Source organism: Vidua chalybeata, chromosome 1, assembly GCF_026979565.1.
Source record: "Vidua chalybeata isolate OUT-0048 chromosome 1, bVidCha1 merged haplotype, whole genome shotgun sequence".
In the NCBI taxonomy this organism is placed as follows: domain Eukaryota; kingdom Metazoa; phylum Chordata; class Aves; order Passeriformes; family Viduidae; genus Vidua; species Vidua chalybeata.
Window position 1 is genome coordinate 91,688,800 of NC_071530.1, and position 17,832 is coordinate 91,706,631.

Here is a 17,832-nt window from a genome sequence, read left to right on the forward strand (position 1 = left end):
ATTATGTGGGACAGAAGTTACTTCTATGAATATATTTGAAGAACAATTTTACAACCACGGCAACAGTTCACATATGTTTTTGAAGTATATTGAAATTTCTGTTGGATAAGGTTACTTTTTCTTGCACCTTTTGTTTTAGCCTGGGTAGACACAGGGTTTTATAACTTGTGGCAAAAAGAAGAAAAAGGGAGTGTTACCAGTGTCCTTTTTAAATGTAAAAAAAAAAAAAAAAAAAAAAAAAAAAAAAAAAAAAAAACTGAAGAGGGGAAAGGAGGAAAAGGAAAACGTAAATAGCTGCTGGAGGCGTGTGATTATTGGGCTGAGATCAGGAGCAAGAACTAACATCAGTGAGTGGGATGAGGCAGTTTGAAAGGAACACATAGAATGTTCCTCTCATGTCAGATGCTCCAGGAAAAATGATAAATCATGAATAATATTTCAAGCAGAAAAGATATATTGCATTGTGCCAAATGCCCATTTGAGTCTGGGTATGAGAAACAAAAAATGATTCTCAAGAAATACACTGGGTATAAATTTAGGATGTATGCTTCCCACAGCAAGATGCACTCCATTAGCAGTAGGAGGCTGGCAAAGAAATCAAGGATAAAATATAACCTTTCTGCACTTACTTGTGGCTATGTCTACAAAAGACATTGATGCCTTAACTGCTGCTTTAAGCAACAGCATCCAAGATTGTCTTTTGTTTCTAACTTTCCCCCAGTACAACTCCCTAGCTTTTACATTTCTGCTGTAGGGTGCATATTTAAAATCATCTGTAAGCATGGACCTTAATGTCCAGAGTAGCTTGGAACTATGTATTCTTGGGATTTACAGGGTAGATATTCTGCATACTGAAGTTACTGGACACAATTTTCTCAACGGACCTTCCACATAAAGCTCCACACAAAAGATGGGACAGGTGGAGAAAGATGGTTTTCCTTGTCGAAATTTACATGGAAAGGTTAGAGCATCCATTCACCTGGGAATGAGGAAGACATGGATCCCAATTTGCAGAAGGTGTTTGAAGCTTGGTCCCACACCTGGCTGCAAATACTCCATGCATGCATATTATAGTGTATGCTGATTCTGACTCAAGTGACATTAAATATTCATACTTCCAGGCTCTGAGCCACTGTGATCAGCCACCCTTGCTAGCCTTTTCCTGTCTCTCCAATTCCATTTCTTCTGCCTCTTATCTTTCCACACTTCCCTGTCCCTTATCTACATCTGAATCTCCTGTCTGTTTCTCTCACTTCACCCATTCCCAATAGTCAACCTATGTGCTTAATATAAATTTGCTGTTCCAATCAAAATAACAAGGCTTTGGAGAAATCATGCTGCTGAGTCACTGCTGATTCTGTGCAGATTCAAACAGACACCACTTAAATGGTATTTTAAAAAATTCTGACCCTTACGGCTACAGGAAAGCTAACTCTGAATGACATGACTATGCTTTCTGTAGCTATGCATTTCATGAGCTTTCAGTAAAGGAAAGTAAAGAAACTTGAAATTATGCACCCCTGGTGGTAGTTGAGTGAAGCTTCAGAATTGTAAATAATCTATTAGCGTGACCTAGAAGTGACCATCTCACCCCACTGTGTAACTGGGGAAGCCAGTCCAATATTAGTTTAAAGGTGATGATGAGGTTTGTGCCTTCCTTGATCATGTGAAAAGTGTGAGCTGGGAGAGCAGGAATAGGGCAGTGAAGAGAGAGCCTCAAAAAAGCAGCTGACTTGGAGCTAAAAATCATAGCAGATAATTTGCCACATTCACTTTGTTGTTCATTTCTATGTGAATTGTTTTTATAAAAGACCTTGCTGTTCTGGAGGAGCTCACAGGGAGAATGCCATGTAGGGTAACCCCATTGCTATTGCTTACACAAACTCAGAGCACTGCTCTTCACAGAACAGACCATAACATGGGATTTAGGCAATGCATCTTGAACAAGCCCTAATCAAACTTTAATGTCATAGTACACTTCAGTAGGCTTCTGATCTGTAAAAATTGCCCAGAGTTAAAAATCCTAATTCCTATAGCCAAGTGCCAAAGGAGGTTATTTGATTCATCTCTTCCTTCCCCACCACCCTCATTTACATCAAACATATGGATTTAAGATACAAAAGTTGAAATACTTTAGCCGAAATAGGTAGATACTGTGAATACAGGCCTATATCAACCTGACCCCAGGCAGTGTTTCATAACTTTGGGAATCCTGCTTAGTTATTAACAGCAACAGCTCCTGGTGTATCCCAGGAGCTCTTCGCTGGCACAGGGACTCCTTCTTTACAGCACATTTCAGTACATCTCATTTAAAGAGAGATATTATCGGAGACACTCAACTCTTGTTCACAAATGCATGATGTCCCTGAGACATCTACAGCAATTGGCTATGTAAGAAAAGCAATTAGGAAAATGTGATTTGTGGTTTATGGCTTGATTGCTTTCATTTAATGCAGGCTTTTTAGCTGCACTGCTATATAGCTTTGTGTGGTCAAGCAGTTTTTAGCATGCTCCATGGACTATGGCTCTGAAACTTCAAATGCTGGATTTAAAAGGGCATCCCCTTAACTTAATTTCCTACATTCCTCAGATGACTTCGAGTCTCTGTGCCTGCTAGTGACCTCAGCTCTGTGCACAGAGCAACATTAACTTCTCCCCTGGTATCTGTGGGATGTGGTGGCCTTGCTGGAGCGGCAGAGCCACATTATAGCCTGGGTTTCAGGCAGGGATGGGGTGTGGGGGAGGCCAGTGCTTGGCTCAGGCCATTTCTGTAACTGACAGAGCCATTCGGCAAGAAGAGTCAGGCTTGGAGGCACAGTTCTGTTTGCCAGGCTGACATTTGGAAAAAAGGAGGACAAGTGCCTCAACTGTGATGCTGTGTAAAGGAGGAGGTGGGGGAGGGCACTAGATAATTTTGCTACACTTGGAATCTTACTATCTTACTCTACTTTACTTCTTTTTGATGTTTTAATACATGAAGTTATTTCCATGTGACATAATTCACAAAATCATGGATTGAAAGAGTTTCATATAAAGCAAAGCTCAGAAGAAACCCTGGAGAAGAATCTACCTGTATTTCTACCTTGGCCAGTACATTTCAGAGTAGCATATTAGGGAAATTAAGGAATGACAGCCATTCTGTGGGATGTACAGAAGAAGCAAGAGACAGCCTTGCCACAGTCCCCTGTTATGAGCAAACCCTTTTTGCAGGTTCTCTCTCTGCAGGCACCCTTCCTTGCTCAGAAACCTTGTCTGTTTTAAGCCAGAAAGCAGTCTTTACTCATTGCTGTAAATGGGCTGGGAGCATTCATTTACATGTCAGATATGCCTACATACTGTCACTTGTCACCCCACTCCAATGTTTCCTGGTGTTAGTTTTCCCCATGTAAAAGCAGCTCAAAGAAAAACAGATTTCAAAGGCATATTGCTCACAAATGCAAAGCAAAACAGAGTTCATCTGTGATAGACGGGGGAAGTATTATTTCTATGAAGTTCATGCGATTCAAGCATTAAGGTTGAGATTGAAAAATAGATTCAAAGGTAAGGGCTTTCAGAAATAAATCTTTTAAAGGGATGCTGTTTTGAAGCAAGGATGTAGTTCCTTTCTTTATAGAGATGAATAGAGATATGTATGCTAGTTTCTATGAAGCCTAACAAATGGATTCAATCCTGAAACTGGAGCTTGTTTCTGTTTCAAAAGGGAGACCAACATATCAGAGGTTCAGTACCTGCCCTTTCTTGCACAGAAATGAATCTATAGTAAAGGGAATTTCTTCTGATTTAAGATAGTATAAATCAGAACAGAATCTTGCTGGCTTTTCTTTTTAAAAAATCTTCTCAAAAGACAACTATCAGAAGCTATTATTTAGATTGCCAGTGCAGTGTGCTTACTTCAGGAGAACTTTTTTTCTGATTGCCAGCAGACAGTGTGATTGTTTTAATTTTTCCTTTCAGTTTACTTTCTTAACACCCTATTTACATGAAAAACAGAGACTGGTTAGTCATGTTTTACAGTCCAAACAACAGAAATGGGAAAAATTACAGCAGGTTTTCAAAATCTGCCTCTAGTTTTAAAATTTTCTGAGCTCTTTAGTCAATCAGCAAAGTTATCTCTGCCAGATCTTATAGGTCCTTATTAAACCAGACTTGCTTCTTTGTGGAGCATAATATATGTTTTCTAGCAAACAGAAACAATAGTCAAACTGAAAGATATTGGATGAAAAGTAGTTCTGTCACCCAGTTCTAAGCCATCAGATGAATATTGCCATTAAGCATAATGATGAAGATGTTCAATAAAGCTGCAGTGTACAAACATCAACAAAACCAACCTCTAGTTTAAAAAAATATGTTTTCTAAACTCTTGGAAGAAATATAAGCATCATCAGTCACCTGGTGCGTTCTGCCTGCAGCTGAATGAGGGTTGTTAATATGCATGGCACATTTAAGCCTGCCCAGGTAATTTTGGCAGCACAAGGTTGCAGTGATTATAGGTCACCCCTGGCAGAGGGAGAGAAGAACAGCTGGGAGCAGTGACCTCCTCACTGAGCCCCTGGCAGCCTGCATCAGGTGTGCTCTTGCAGCTCAGAGCTTTGTAAATGGAAGCTGTTTTCTTGCTACAGGTAGGCAAAGGTCCCAAGCTAAAGACTTCTGGCTCTCACCAACTGCTGGCAATGAGCTTTGTTTTATAATGAGCCCATTGCTGAGCGCTCTGTGAGGCCCTTGAGATGTATTTGTCTTTTCTCCCAACAGCTTTCTGAATGGAAAGTGCTCAGGCATCACTTATCCAGACTTCTGAGTTCCAGTTTGAGGTCTACAAAGGTGAAAATTATTTAGAAGGTGCTTCTGGCTAATGTAATTTCAATTTAAAAGGTAGCTACATCATCCCAGTGTAACTTACTGGGTAGAATCTACAGTGGCAGACAGGCCCTGAGAATGAAGGGCATGTTCCAACCGGCATACCTAATGGACAGAGGAAGAGAGAGGATGGGAAAGTATCAAAACCACTGAGACACTTTCCACGGAGAACTGGGAAATCAAGTGTTTACCACTACTTTCAGTTGTTCACGTATATAAAACTAGTTTTCTAAACACTTATGTTTTTAAGTGCATATGGCAATAGTGTTTTTTCTTTAAGCTCCAGCTCCCAGAAGCGTATGACTAAGTGAGAATCTTGCTTTTCATTATTTAAATGAAAGGTAAATGAAAAATAAAGATATTCTAGTTTCCATAGCTGCAAAATAAAAACCTAACAACTCCTCTCCCAAAATGCTTAAAAAATAAGAATAATCTAATTTTTTTTTAATTTTGAAAGAAACAAATTTAAAAGGGGAAAAAAGTGTCTGTATTTTGTCTGTATTTTATACATATAAAGTAAAATTTGCATTTGGTAGCCCTGTATGCAGAAATTTATTCAGTGTATTAAAGGCAAGTCATTTGCAAGAGTGGTAGAAGAGTCTATTAAGAATAACACACAGTGTTATATGGGCAGTTGGTGTTGAGAGGTGAGTAGGAAGAGAATATATGATTTCTGTTCTACTCTAAACTAAATCCCCCACCTTTTTGACAAACACCTCCTTCTCTTTCTCTCTCACAGCACATCTGAAAGTACACGAAACTCCTTTAGTGTGTACAACACAGATTATTCCATTAAATAACATACTCCCAAACAGCAACAGTTGCATTTTCCAATCATTTGATGAAGAATTGTATCTTTAGCAGCTTTGTAAAATGTTAAATTGCTTATCTTGGCAAAGGGACTTGGAACCCTAAAATAATTAAATTTAGAGCTTTTCCATCCATAATTACAAGGATTACTCAAATTTTTACTTTGGCCTATATCAAAAGGTCAGCAGTTTCCATTGTCAGCTTAGATCAACTCAGGACTGAATGTTGGTTTTAATCACAGAAGTAAAAAGGGTTCTTTTCTTCATGTCTGTTTATAGACCTCACAAGACTTTTATGCAAATGTCAAACTTGATATACAAAGAAATGCAATGTACAGAAAATAAAAACTGAGCTCTTGTGACAGCAAATGCCATACCAGCAAACTCCAGGCTGCCCTGAGATGATAGGCCTTACTGCTTACTTTAGCCACTTTCAGATCTGACTCTTTGCTGTACTCCCTTCACACCTAAACTATCAGTGAATCTTGCCATCTCTTAATTTTAAACACTCTTCTTGCTACAACTGAATTCCTTAGCTCTCTTCTACTGACATTATCTTGCCCCAGCTGAAGCAGCTTCATGTGTTCTGGTCACCTCCTTTCTCACCCAGATCCTTCTCTTCAATGCAACATCAGCAAAAAATCTTGTCTTCTCCTCTGAGCTGTAGTGATCCCCATGTTTGCACATTCTTGCCTCCTCACCTATACACTTGGTTGTTGCTTGCTTGTTAGGTTTTTCACAGCAGGAAGTGAATGCTATCAAATAATGCCAGGGATCACCTTGCTGGGAGGGCAATTATAGATGTTGGAATTAGCCCTCAAAACATTTATGCTTCCAGCTTCTTTCTTCAATTTGTGTTTCTGCTGCTTGTTTTGTCCCCCCAGTGCCTGTTGACAACATATACATTCCTAGCATGGTGGGAGCTGAGCATTATTTGGGGCTTCTGAACATGAGTTCAACAGTAATCAGCTTGACCCTTCAAAATGTACCAACTTTTTCATGCCATTTTCCTTTTTTCTTCACTCTTTTCCTGCTTTTCCCCCTCATATCAACTTTTATGTGCAAATCTTCCGGTACACTCTTGAAGAATTTACCTCAGACTCCTCTTCCATGCTGCCTTAATGCCTGTGGCAATCACTGCTTCTCTGTTTATGTGGCAAACAACTGCTGGTGATGGATTTGGAGCTCTCTGTAATTATTTATGAAAACTGTGAACTGCCCTCATTATTCAGATGCTTTCCGTGTGATTTTATTTGGCTTACCATAGAAAGAGACTTTGAAAAAGCAGGCAGGAACAGAAAGGATCTTAAAATGGCTGTGTTTGCCTGTGTTTCTCAGGGGAAATGATGCCACGGGCTTCAGCACAGCTAGCCAGGGACTGCCAGGACACCCAGGGGAATCAAGAATTATGATCTGTTTTGTTTTCACTATGCAGAAAGGAAAAAAATGTAATGACATCGTTAGCTGTCCTTGCTGCAGACAGCCTATGGACCAGAGCAACTGATATGAATCATGTTTCCATGCTGAAAATGATGGGAGTAGCAGACCGTCAAATGACAGCACTTAATTTCCTGTGTGATTGTAAGAGTATCAAGGGTTTACACATCAAAGAAATTATAGTTTTTCTAGGAAAAGTCTTAAGAAGGAAGGTTTATGAAAAGGTTACAATTTCTAACTGCAAGAACAGTATAGTTACATTTTTTTCACATAGCCCAAGACTAGATGAGAGAGCATGATGTAACTTTTGTCACTTTTCTGTTTCTTTATGATGGTTCCTATGGAGGAACACATCATCCAAAACAGAGGAGTACCAAATTCTCACCGCAAAACTTGAGACTATGCTGGAATATAGGTAGTATGAGTTTACTTTGTGGCATTATGGATATCTGGAAAAAGTTAAAATGAATCTATTTTTAAATGGTCACTTGGTCAGCGTAAAGTAAAATTGAATGTGTTGTCCATCCAGATGGTGAGAAAGCCATTTTGAAAAATCATCTTGATCAAAATCCACCAGCACAGTGGGGCTCATCAGACCCTTCCAGAACAAGCAAAGATCCCATAGAAGACATCAACTCTCCAGAACAGTAAGTATATATCATTATCTTGCTGAAAAAGTGTTAATTCAAATTATTACATTTCATCAAAGCCTGTATTTCCCTTCCATGCATTTTTTTATGGAAAGACCTTCACTGTAATCCCCTTTCAGCCAGCCCAGGCTACAGAGAGAGCCTGAAACATCAGCAGCTAGGGAATGTGAATGGCACCTCCTGAAGCACCAGTAGGCAGCAACATTTTACTGTGTCTCCCTGCCATCAGCTCACTACCCCAATGGAACTTAAAGGATATCGGAGGCTTTAGATCCTAAGGTTTGCCAAAGACAAATCAATTCTCTTCTTTTCTCTTCCTGGAAACATCCATAGCATGATGTCCAAAGTTTCTGTAGAGAGTTGCAGGATTAGCTGTGCCCATAGTGTGTAGAGGAAAGAAGAGGATGTATATATGTGCACAAATGTCTTATGACTCTTGTCAAAAGTCCAAGTCCTTCCACACACCAGCCAGAGGGGTTCATAGTGTACATAGACATTTTGTTCTTTTTCATTCTTTAGCTAGATGAGAATTAAAAAATGTCCTGAGGCCTTTTCAACATTGCCATAGCAGCTGGACCTGAGTTTTGGCACAGGAAAGCCCGCACTAAATAGTTTCCCTTAGAAACAATGCTGCAGCTACAAGAAGAGGATGGCACAAAACACTGGCTAGATTTACAGAGGGGAAAGAGTCTTCTGGTGTCAGCTTTTCTCTCTAGGAACCTATACAATAAACTTGTGTCCTACCTTCCATGAGCTGAGCAGGAACTGCCATGGGCAGGAGCTCAGGAAAGTGCCGTTCTCGTGTGTGCCCGGATCACACTTTCCCCACAGCAGCCTGGTTACACGAGCATCACTTCATCAGTGTCTGAACTAATAGCTGTCAGACTCCTGGGCAATTTAAAAGCTTATTTAAAAACAGAATAAATTAAACAAATTACTAGAATGAGTCACATTACATCAGCAACAGCAACTTTGATTGCAGATAGTAGCTGCTGTCTTGTACTACCTGGAGCAGAAAAACACACGGATATCTAAATCTGTCCATGCACTCAAAGAAAAAACCCAACCCAAACCTGCAAAGAAGCTAATTCACACACATATATGCACCAAAAAGAAATCCCACAGTAGATGAAATATCTTGTAATTTCACAAAAGCAGGGCTCTTGCTGAGAGCGCTCTCATGACTTCATGGGGTCAGCAGAGTGCTTTAATGCATAGCTATTAAAGGCCTGTTTTTTTCGGCACTATTTGTCAGAAATAATGTAGTGTGAATTCAGCCTCATCCACATGTGGCCCACTTACATTAAGGAAGATGCTAAGAAAAACACAGACACTCAGATAATCCAATTGTCTCGATACAGATTTAATACAGACAAAGAAAAATATTTGGTGGTGACAGAACTTCCTCTAGGCTAGTGACAACTGATGAGAAGACTGAGATTTCCTAATGGTTCTGGAGAGTGGATCAGTACAAATCTGAACAATCTCTGACATTTATGGAAAGCAATTAATAAAATCCTGCTAAATCTGAACAGCATCATTCAACACTTGCACAACTGTGACTGTGACAGGTCCAAGGGCCAGTCTCTCCCTTGAGAACAAGTTGGCACTTTGGGTACCAGAGCCACACTGCCCAGACACAGTGGATCTGCCAGGGAGGAAAAGTATAGCTGTCTTCAGGACTTCCCTCTTTTTGACAAGATTGCCTCTCTCCAAAATTTGTACTCTTTAAGATATCCTTCTGCACTCTGGGATTGTTTTTCAACTTGTCTGGCAGCACTTTTGTTCTTTGATGGTTGCTAAATGAATAATTTTTGAAAAATAAGGAGCTAAAAGCAAGCTGTAGTTTCTGTCTTTCTCATTTCACTTCATACATAGGATATCTGATAGGTAGTCACACAGTCTGAGAAAGTTATTTTTTATTCAAGAACACAAATCTCAAGGAGAATTAGTTTGAAAAAGATTTCCTCTTGGTCATAAACCTGTGAAAGGAGGATGTCAAGACAATCATTTTCCTGCAGAAGTTTTAATTCTTTAATGGCTGTGGGGAACAAAAATCATCCCAGCTTCCTGTGCTTGTCAGTACTCATGAGAACTGGCATCTTCTAGTATGAAAGCTCTTACAGAGTGCAGAAAGGAGCTGGTTTGGGATTTTTTCATTCTTTCTCATCGTTAGTGCTACATTTGACTCATTGTAAGGTCCCTTATTCTACAGCTGTGCACAAAGTAAAGGCACAACTGTATACACACACCTCATCACCTCATGCAGTAGTGCAGGAAGTTGTTTCACAATTATTGATGGGGTGATGTTTACACTGTCTCAATCAGAATGCAGAATTTTTTTTTTTTTTTTGGTGCTTGGCTCAGATTTAGAACCCTGCACCTAAGGAAAATGCAGTCTGTATGACTGTAAAGCAGCCTTAGAGCATGAATATAGACGAATCTCAGTTCCCTTGGCAATTCCTGCTGGGCAGGACACAGTAGATTTTCCATACTGCCATGTAAAATTTTCCATACCCAGTTAGACCATCAGATAAGAGGAGCAAAAAGTGGGTACTGACTGCTTTCTTTCCTGTTTACACTCTCTACACAGTATAAATTAACACCCCCTATAGCAAGCAAAGTGGTGCACAGGCAGAAGCCCTGCACTTTGATTTCCCATTTTTTAGCATACTCCCCAGCACAGCTGTACCAGTTTGTACTCTCCCAGGTAATGCTCAGCAACAATCCTGGTGGATGCTTAGCTGTGTGGATAGACACTGTACCATGCTAGCTCATCTCAGGTCCAGAGAGCAGTCAGAACCAGTTTAAAATATAGATAATTATTTTCTCAGTAGGATGAGTTGTCTCTCAGGCAAAGTCATCTGCTTTGATGAGCATCAAACTGTGCATATTTCCTGATGGACAGTCCTGCTTATCTAAAGATCACATCAGTCAGCTTATCTGCATGATGGCCAAATTCAGTGGTTTATCTTCTGTGACCCTTAAAGATATCCATCTGTGCACTTCATTCCTGCATGTTGTCCCTTCTCATCAGTGATCTAGCAGGTCATTAGTTTTTGCCACCATTGGAATTTATTCCATTCTCATTTTAACTGCAACAATATGTAACAGTCTTCCAGATCTCTAAGTAGAGGTGATGACAGATTTCTGCGGGACCCCACTAAAACTTGCCATCTTAATAGACTATTTCTATATGCAGGGTTTTTTGTAACCTTCAAAGCAGAACTTCAAAGCATAACTGGAGCCAGTTATGTTAATTTAAGTAAAAAAATTCTCATTCAAAAAATTTGGTTGTGACTGGATTATTGCATTGCTGCCATATGCCTCAGCATGAAGTGGCTTTTGTTATTTGGTTTCTTCACTGAGAGTGGTTTATCTATGATCTTACTATAATGTGTCATTAAAATAAGGTGGGTTTAGAATGGTTAGTTCACTTGCTAGTAGAACATCTTGCTTTACTGTAGTCTTTTAGAGCTTCTACAGCTTCCCTGCATTTAGTAAAAATCAACATTAATGCACTGCAGAATTAACTGAAATAATCCCTGAGTGCTTAGACAGTTTACACACTCCCACAGAACTTCAGATGTTTGACTGTTGCAACAATGTGTTTCAGTTCCCCCACTTACCAATGTATCTTATTAGTGGTTTCCTATAGCAAAACCAAAATATATTACAAATGCCTTGGCCCCCTGGTGGTATTGTGCATTCCCATGTGCTTTGCATTGTGTTCCTACATTGACATTGGAAGTCAAGGTTTTACCTGATTTTATGTTTCCCTAATAAATGGTATTTCTGTACTGAGCTGAGGACATTTGTCCTTATGCAGAATCTGATGAGTGCTCTGGGTGTGGAATCATCTTTGATTTCCATCTCCTTCAGTGGTTGCCTGTGATTCTAGATCCACTATTACCAACCATTACCTCTCCAAAATACTTGACCATATATATGCTTTCACATACATATCTGTATAGTGTGAACAACTTGAAAAAAATTCCTAGAGTCATATAATGGTTTGGGCTGGAAGGGATCTTTAAGGGTCAACCAGTCCAATCCCCCTGCAATGAGCAGAGACAACTTCAAGTAGATCGGGTTGTTCAAATCCCTGTCCGGTTTGGCCTTGAATGTCTCCCGGGATGGGGCGACTGAGCCACCTGTGGCAGTGTTTCACCACCCTCAGCATAAAAATTCATTAGTTTTATGTAGTCTAAATCTACCCTCTTTTGTTTAAAACCTCACAGAGCATCCTCTCACTCCATGCCCTTGCAAAAAGTCCCTCTTCAGCTTTCTTGTAAGACCTCTTTAGGTACTGGAAGGCAGCTTTAAGGTCTCCCTGGAGCTTTCTCTTCTCCAAGATGAAAAACACCAGCTCTCTCAGCCTGTTTTAATGGAAGACATCCCCCAACCCTCTGATTTTCACTGTGGCCTTCCTCTGGACTCACTCCAGCAGCTTCACATTCTTCTTATGAGAAGAGCTGAATGCAGTATTCCAGGTGGGGTCTCACCAGAGCAGAGGGGCAGCATCACTTCCCTCATACTGCTGACCACACTGCTTTTGATACAACCCAGGATATGATTAACTTTCTGGGCTGCAAGTGCACTTTGCTGGGCCATGTCCAGCTTTTCATCCACCATCACCCCCAGTTTTCTCTTGGCAGGACTGCTCTCAATCCCTTCATCCTCCAGCCTATATTGATACCAAGGATACCCCCCAAAGCATTGGCAAAATGTGGCAGGAGTGAAAGAAGGGAAAACCACTGATACTGGGGGGAAAAAAACCTAAAAAAAGTAAGGCAAGACACAAAATTTACTTTCACTTCAGGCGAAAATACCAGTTTTGTTTGGATTTTGCTACGCATTTTGTTTTGTTTTGTGTTTCACTCTAGGGGTTTTGTCTACAATCTTGATTGTGTGCAAGTCTCCAGGCTACAGTTCTCTGCCCCAATTCCAGGAACCAAGTTTTCAAGTGAAAGTAAACTTTTAAGTACAGTTAAAGCAAAATTTGCCACCCACTGCAGCCTCTGTTGGAATAGCTAAATAAACATGCTTTGTCCATGGTATGGCTAACACTGAAATGGATGAAAAAAAATCCTATTCACTTGATTATGCAACTGGATTCTCTTGGAGTAGCTTCAAAAAGCCCTTTAATGAGAAGTCTATAACAGCTGAACAAAGTAAGCATTTCCACTGGTGGGAAAATAAGTGTGGGCAATTCTGCATTTGACCCCTCAACGAGACAGAATGACAATCCACAGCATCAGGCTCATAAGGATTCAGCACAGGGAAACATCAAGCCATGCCCCCCTTGCACTCCTTGGGAACAAGGCATGACTTCATTGATAGTACCAGGAAGAGCCGAGCACAGTAGCAAAATAACAATGAATGGATTTTGTTTAGTTCCAGGAATGCATTGCCAGCACTAGAATGATCATCACTGAGGACTAACATTGTGTAAAACTTTAGAAAGGAGTTTGAGAGGGAGAAACAATGAGAAAGAGTTTCCTGGGTAGGCAGGCAACAGCTACTCCTACTGCACCTTTGTATAAACAAGCCAAAGTTTGTAGTGAAGAAACTAATGAGGAGAACACTACATTTCTTTCTGTCTGAATTTAAAAGCTGTACTGTTGGGTCCCTATGCAATGCAATGGATGCCTTAGTATCTGTCTTTCCTACCTAACACAAAGCAAAAAAGCAATTAAATGTAATTTGAATAAAAAAGGCTGTCCAAAGGCTAGCTTTAAAAGAAATACCTCTTATAAAAGCCTTTCTACACACTGTCATTATATCAGATAACAGGCAAACATAAATTTAAAACTCTATTATACTGATACAATGTTTTCTATGGGCATTTTTGTCCTGAAATCCAAAAGTCAGTCATCAGTTCAGTTCAGTCACTTTGACATCTCTCTTCTCTTTAGAAAGTTCCTCTGTGCTTCAAGGGGGAATGTCTCCAAATACAAAGCCATCCTGATGATAAAATGACTGAAAATATCTATTACACTTGATTTTGTGAAAGGTGCTAGTATACCCACAGCACAGGAGTAGCACAGCCCTTTTCTTATGGAACCATCCTCTCCAAGGAAAGGGCTTAGATACAATACCTGTGAGCATGATTTAGTATTCATTTAAAAAAAAATTATACTAGTTATCATTATGTCAATCCACCTGGAAAAATAGATACAGAATGTTGGGTTCTGGAGCACTGAATTTTAGTATGGGTGTTGGGCAGGACTGCTTTTAGAGAGCCAGCTCCTCAGTCGCATAGCACTGCCCAACAGAGCTCAAAAGCATCTATCACCTCAAAAGCACAGACCCAAACTTTAAAGAGGAGCTACTTAAAAGAGGAAAAAGCCATCAGTCCCAAATCCCTCCCACCATGCACCTGTGTTTGCTTTAGCTGGAGTTGCAGAAATGCCATACTTAGTACTGACATCCTTGTGCTAAGTGATGTGTAGCTTGAAACTCAGTCTGTGACCTCATGCATGTCTACACAGTTGGATGGGGCTCTGCAGGCAGCAGATCACTTTGCAAGGGGTGGGGGGGTCACCAAGTCATACACCCTCTTTGCAAACTTAAGGTTTTCCCTTTTCTTGGTATCAGCAGTCTAACAATTAACCTGAACGTGGCTGGGAATTTCAGAAGGTTGTGGGATGCTGAGAAAGCGTGCTTAGTTTCCTTTGTCGTGTCCATCCCGTCGGAAAAATTCCCCAAGGGGAAAACAACATCATGGTGGCACAGTTCAGCACCAGCAAGTGCGATGCTCTTGGCATTAACCCTGTGGGTCACAGCGGCAGGCGCAGAGGACTCCCTCACAGCAGCCTGGGAACACATCAGCCATGTGATGTGCTCCATCTGCCCCTCGGCTAACGTTCCTCTCCCTGTCTCTCCCGCAGCATACAGCGCCGGCTGTCCTTGCAGCTGCCCATCCTTCATCACGCCTACCTGCCGTCCATAGGAGGAGTTGATGCCAGCTGTGCCAGCCCGTGCGTAAGCCCCAGTGCCAGCCCTCGGCACAGACACGTGCCACCCTCCTTCCGAGTGATGGTTTCAGGGCTGTAGGAGGAGGAGATCAGTGCTTCCTGAACTGCTTTTAAGTACTCAAAGACTGGACTAAGCATCTGACATAAAACTCTGCTACAAACATGTAACATTGGCTCTTACCGCAGAGGAACTTCCGCTGAGGCCCTCGTCACAGGAGTGCCCACGTAACTCGTGTGAAAAAGCAAAGGAGGACACAAAGAGTTTGATCTGTAGCCTTATTCATGGAGTTTTTATTTCTTCACCTAGAAGTCACTGAAAAATGTTTCTTCCAAAATTTCTACTAGCAACAAGGATGCTGGGATATATGGATCTTGCAAAAAAGACACTAGGGAAAAAAAAAGCAAACAAAAAACCACTCAAATGTCACTGAGCTTTACATGGCTGCTGAGAACATGCAATTCTATACTGTATCCATGTAAGGAAAATGTAGTGGTCGAGCTATACCATGTTGGAATAGTAAAATAGTAAAAAAACTCATTTTTACAGGAGTTGTGTTAAATCGCTGGAAACATTCTGCACTGGTTAGTCTTGCTTTTTTTCATTTCAGGGATGATGTTTAGTAGGAAAGAAGAATTGTGAGAAATGATTCCTCGGGTGTCATTGAGACTCTGCAGTGCTGTGAGCAGGGTCACCTTTACCTTGAAGCTGTGTGTGTAACCCAAGCAGAGCCTGAAGCTCCAGCTCTGAGTTGCCACCAGCTGGAGAGCTGTTGATTGCAAGCAGAGCACTTCACCCTTCTCCAGGGCAATGGTAGTGACTGCTGACCATCTGCAGCTTCATTTTTAGCAAAGTTTCTGCACCTATTTCAGGATAAATACCGCCAACCATAACACACTAGACTGTCTGAAAAAGTCCTAGGGCTGATAACTCAGGAAACTGAGGACAGATGGGTAGTAAAGTCTTAATGCCACAGGATGAGTTTTTCTTAGTTTGTTTGAATTGTGTCACACATAATTACAATAAAAATAATTGAGTGGACTTGGGGGGAGGGATTAGGGCACAGCACTTTGCTGCTGCAGGCAAAGCCTGCAGGGCACATAGATGTGAATATACACTATGTTTGCGTTGTACCTGCGTACGTGTGACAGTTGTAGTGGATAGGAGAGGACAAATCAAATCTACCAATAGAATATTTTACCTGACTCCTGAAAGGACTGTGAAAAAACAGTGGAGTTTATACTTTAGCACCTTTCCCTGAACCAAAGTAATTAGGAGGAACGATAGTGGTGTACCGTCTGGACCAACTCTGGAGCCAAACCCTCAGGCACAGATGAGACACACATGCAGCTTCTTTTTTCAAGGGACTGGAAATGTATCCTCCCACTGTCAGGGCTGTTTGCTAAAAGTAGGAAAAAAAAAAAAAAACACACGAAGCACCCTCTGGGTTCTCAGTTTTCTTTAATCAACACTTGTGCCCCTCAGACCAAACCTTTGGAATGACATTTGTACAAAGGTTTACAAATCAGCAATGACTGAAGCACAGCTGAAGGGGTTCCTTAGCTGAGGGATTTAACTGCAGCTTTGACAAGCTAGCATAAATCTCCATTAAAAATAAAACACACCTCATAGTGGCCAAAACCAACATGAATATGTATCTGAATCTTACAATCAGGAGCATCACAAAATATTTCACTTGGCACATACAGTAAGAGAGGTTGTGGAAATATCTGTAGCTTTTAGAACAAAAAAAAAAAAAAACATGTAAGTATAAACACAAATAAACTAGAACTCATTACTCTGTTTAAGCACTAAACACTGACGTCGTCACTCAATGTGTGTTGACAGTATTCTCTTGCTTTATTAATATCATCAGGGCCTGGTTTATTTTAAAAGGAATGTTAATTTTTAAAAAGAGAAAATTATGATATTGTATATAATGTATACACAGAGATCTCTGTAGAAATATTATTCCAACTTAGAGGAAAAAAATAATTCAGAAGTATCGGACCATTGGAGGTGAGTGTGTGTGTGTGTGTGTCTGTAACTTCGTGAATACTGACTGTGTGACGTTTATTAGGTTTAAACCATGCAGTACATTCTTTGTCTCAATGATACGGTAGTTTCTCCCATAACATTTTTTTTACTTTACTGCAGATAACAAGACCAACCAAGTGAATATCGCTATTTAATGTTTCTGTTCTTTTATACTGCAGCAAAAATGTACTGTAAATTTATGAAGAGGCTGTGCCCCAATGGCATTTTCCAATGATGTTAGTGCACAAATGCTTTAAACTAGACTGGAACTGCCAGAATAAAATGTAAATGAAGAATTTCTTGTATAACCTTATACTGCATGAGATCAATTTTTAATAAATTGTTGCAAATCTGTTTTTATGAATAAAATATATAAAACTTAACTTTTTGGACTCAATGCCTTCTTCCCCCATTACAAAATCATTTTTGATGAGAGTGTGTGTGTATATATAAAAACATAGGTGTATATAAAAGCCTCCTTGGAGAAAGAGGAATCCTATCACAACCCTACATTTTAATAAAAATGTAATATGCAATAAAAAAACACATCCTAGTTGTTGAACAGTTTGCATTTGGACATAACAGATAGACGAGCCTCTGCCCTGAAATGCAATTACTACAGTACCCAAGAGTGAAATCTAAGACCTTTTTCAAATGGGAAAATAATCAAAACATGTACTGAACATTTCTATCCAAACCCCACTTAGCCCACACACTGTTCTGTCTTGTCCCACAGTGAATGTGAATTCAGAAGAAAAAGAAATATTTTATTATTTCACAAAAGTTATTGAAGTTGAGCCAATGTTCCAGCTCAGTAGTAAAATCTCTGCATCAACAAATGAGAAGTTTCTGAGAATAAACACCAATTGCTGCATGAAGGCAAACTCTAAGCCTCTCCATCTAGTTTTGTGCATGTGGTGGGATTTGTGTCTTAAAGCAGGTTCTTCTCCATGGCAGAACAGGGGGAGGGTGGGAATGTCAGGCAATGAGAAAGTGAGAGGAAAGCTCATTTTGAGCTGTTTGCTTTTCAACAGGGGAGCATCCTCAAGCCAGCACAAAATGTCATA

At 40.3% G+C, this 17,832-nt stretch overlaps 1 protein-coding gene across 1 annotated transcript in view; it reads left to right on the forward strand.

The window, feature by feature from the left end:
• Nucleotides 1-17,148, forward strand: part of GABBR2 (gamma-aminobutyric acid type B receptor subunit 2) — a 355,481-nt gene extending 338,333 nt beyond the window's left edge. The window contains exons 19-20 of the mRNA XM_053941075.1: nucleotides 7,630-7,747; nucleotides 14,644-17,148. Coding sequence (XP_053797050.1) covers nucleotides 7,630-7,747; nucleotides 14,644-14,809 — 284 coding nt within the window. The 3' untranslated portion in view covers nucleotides 14,810-17,148. The remainder of the gene's footprint in view (nucleotides 1-7,629; nucleotides 7,748-14,643) is intronic.
• Nucleotides 17,149-17,832: the final 684 nt, after the last annotated feature.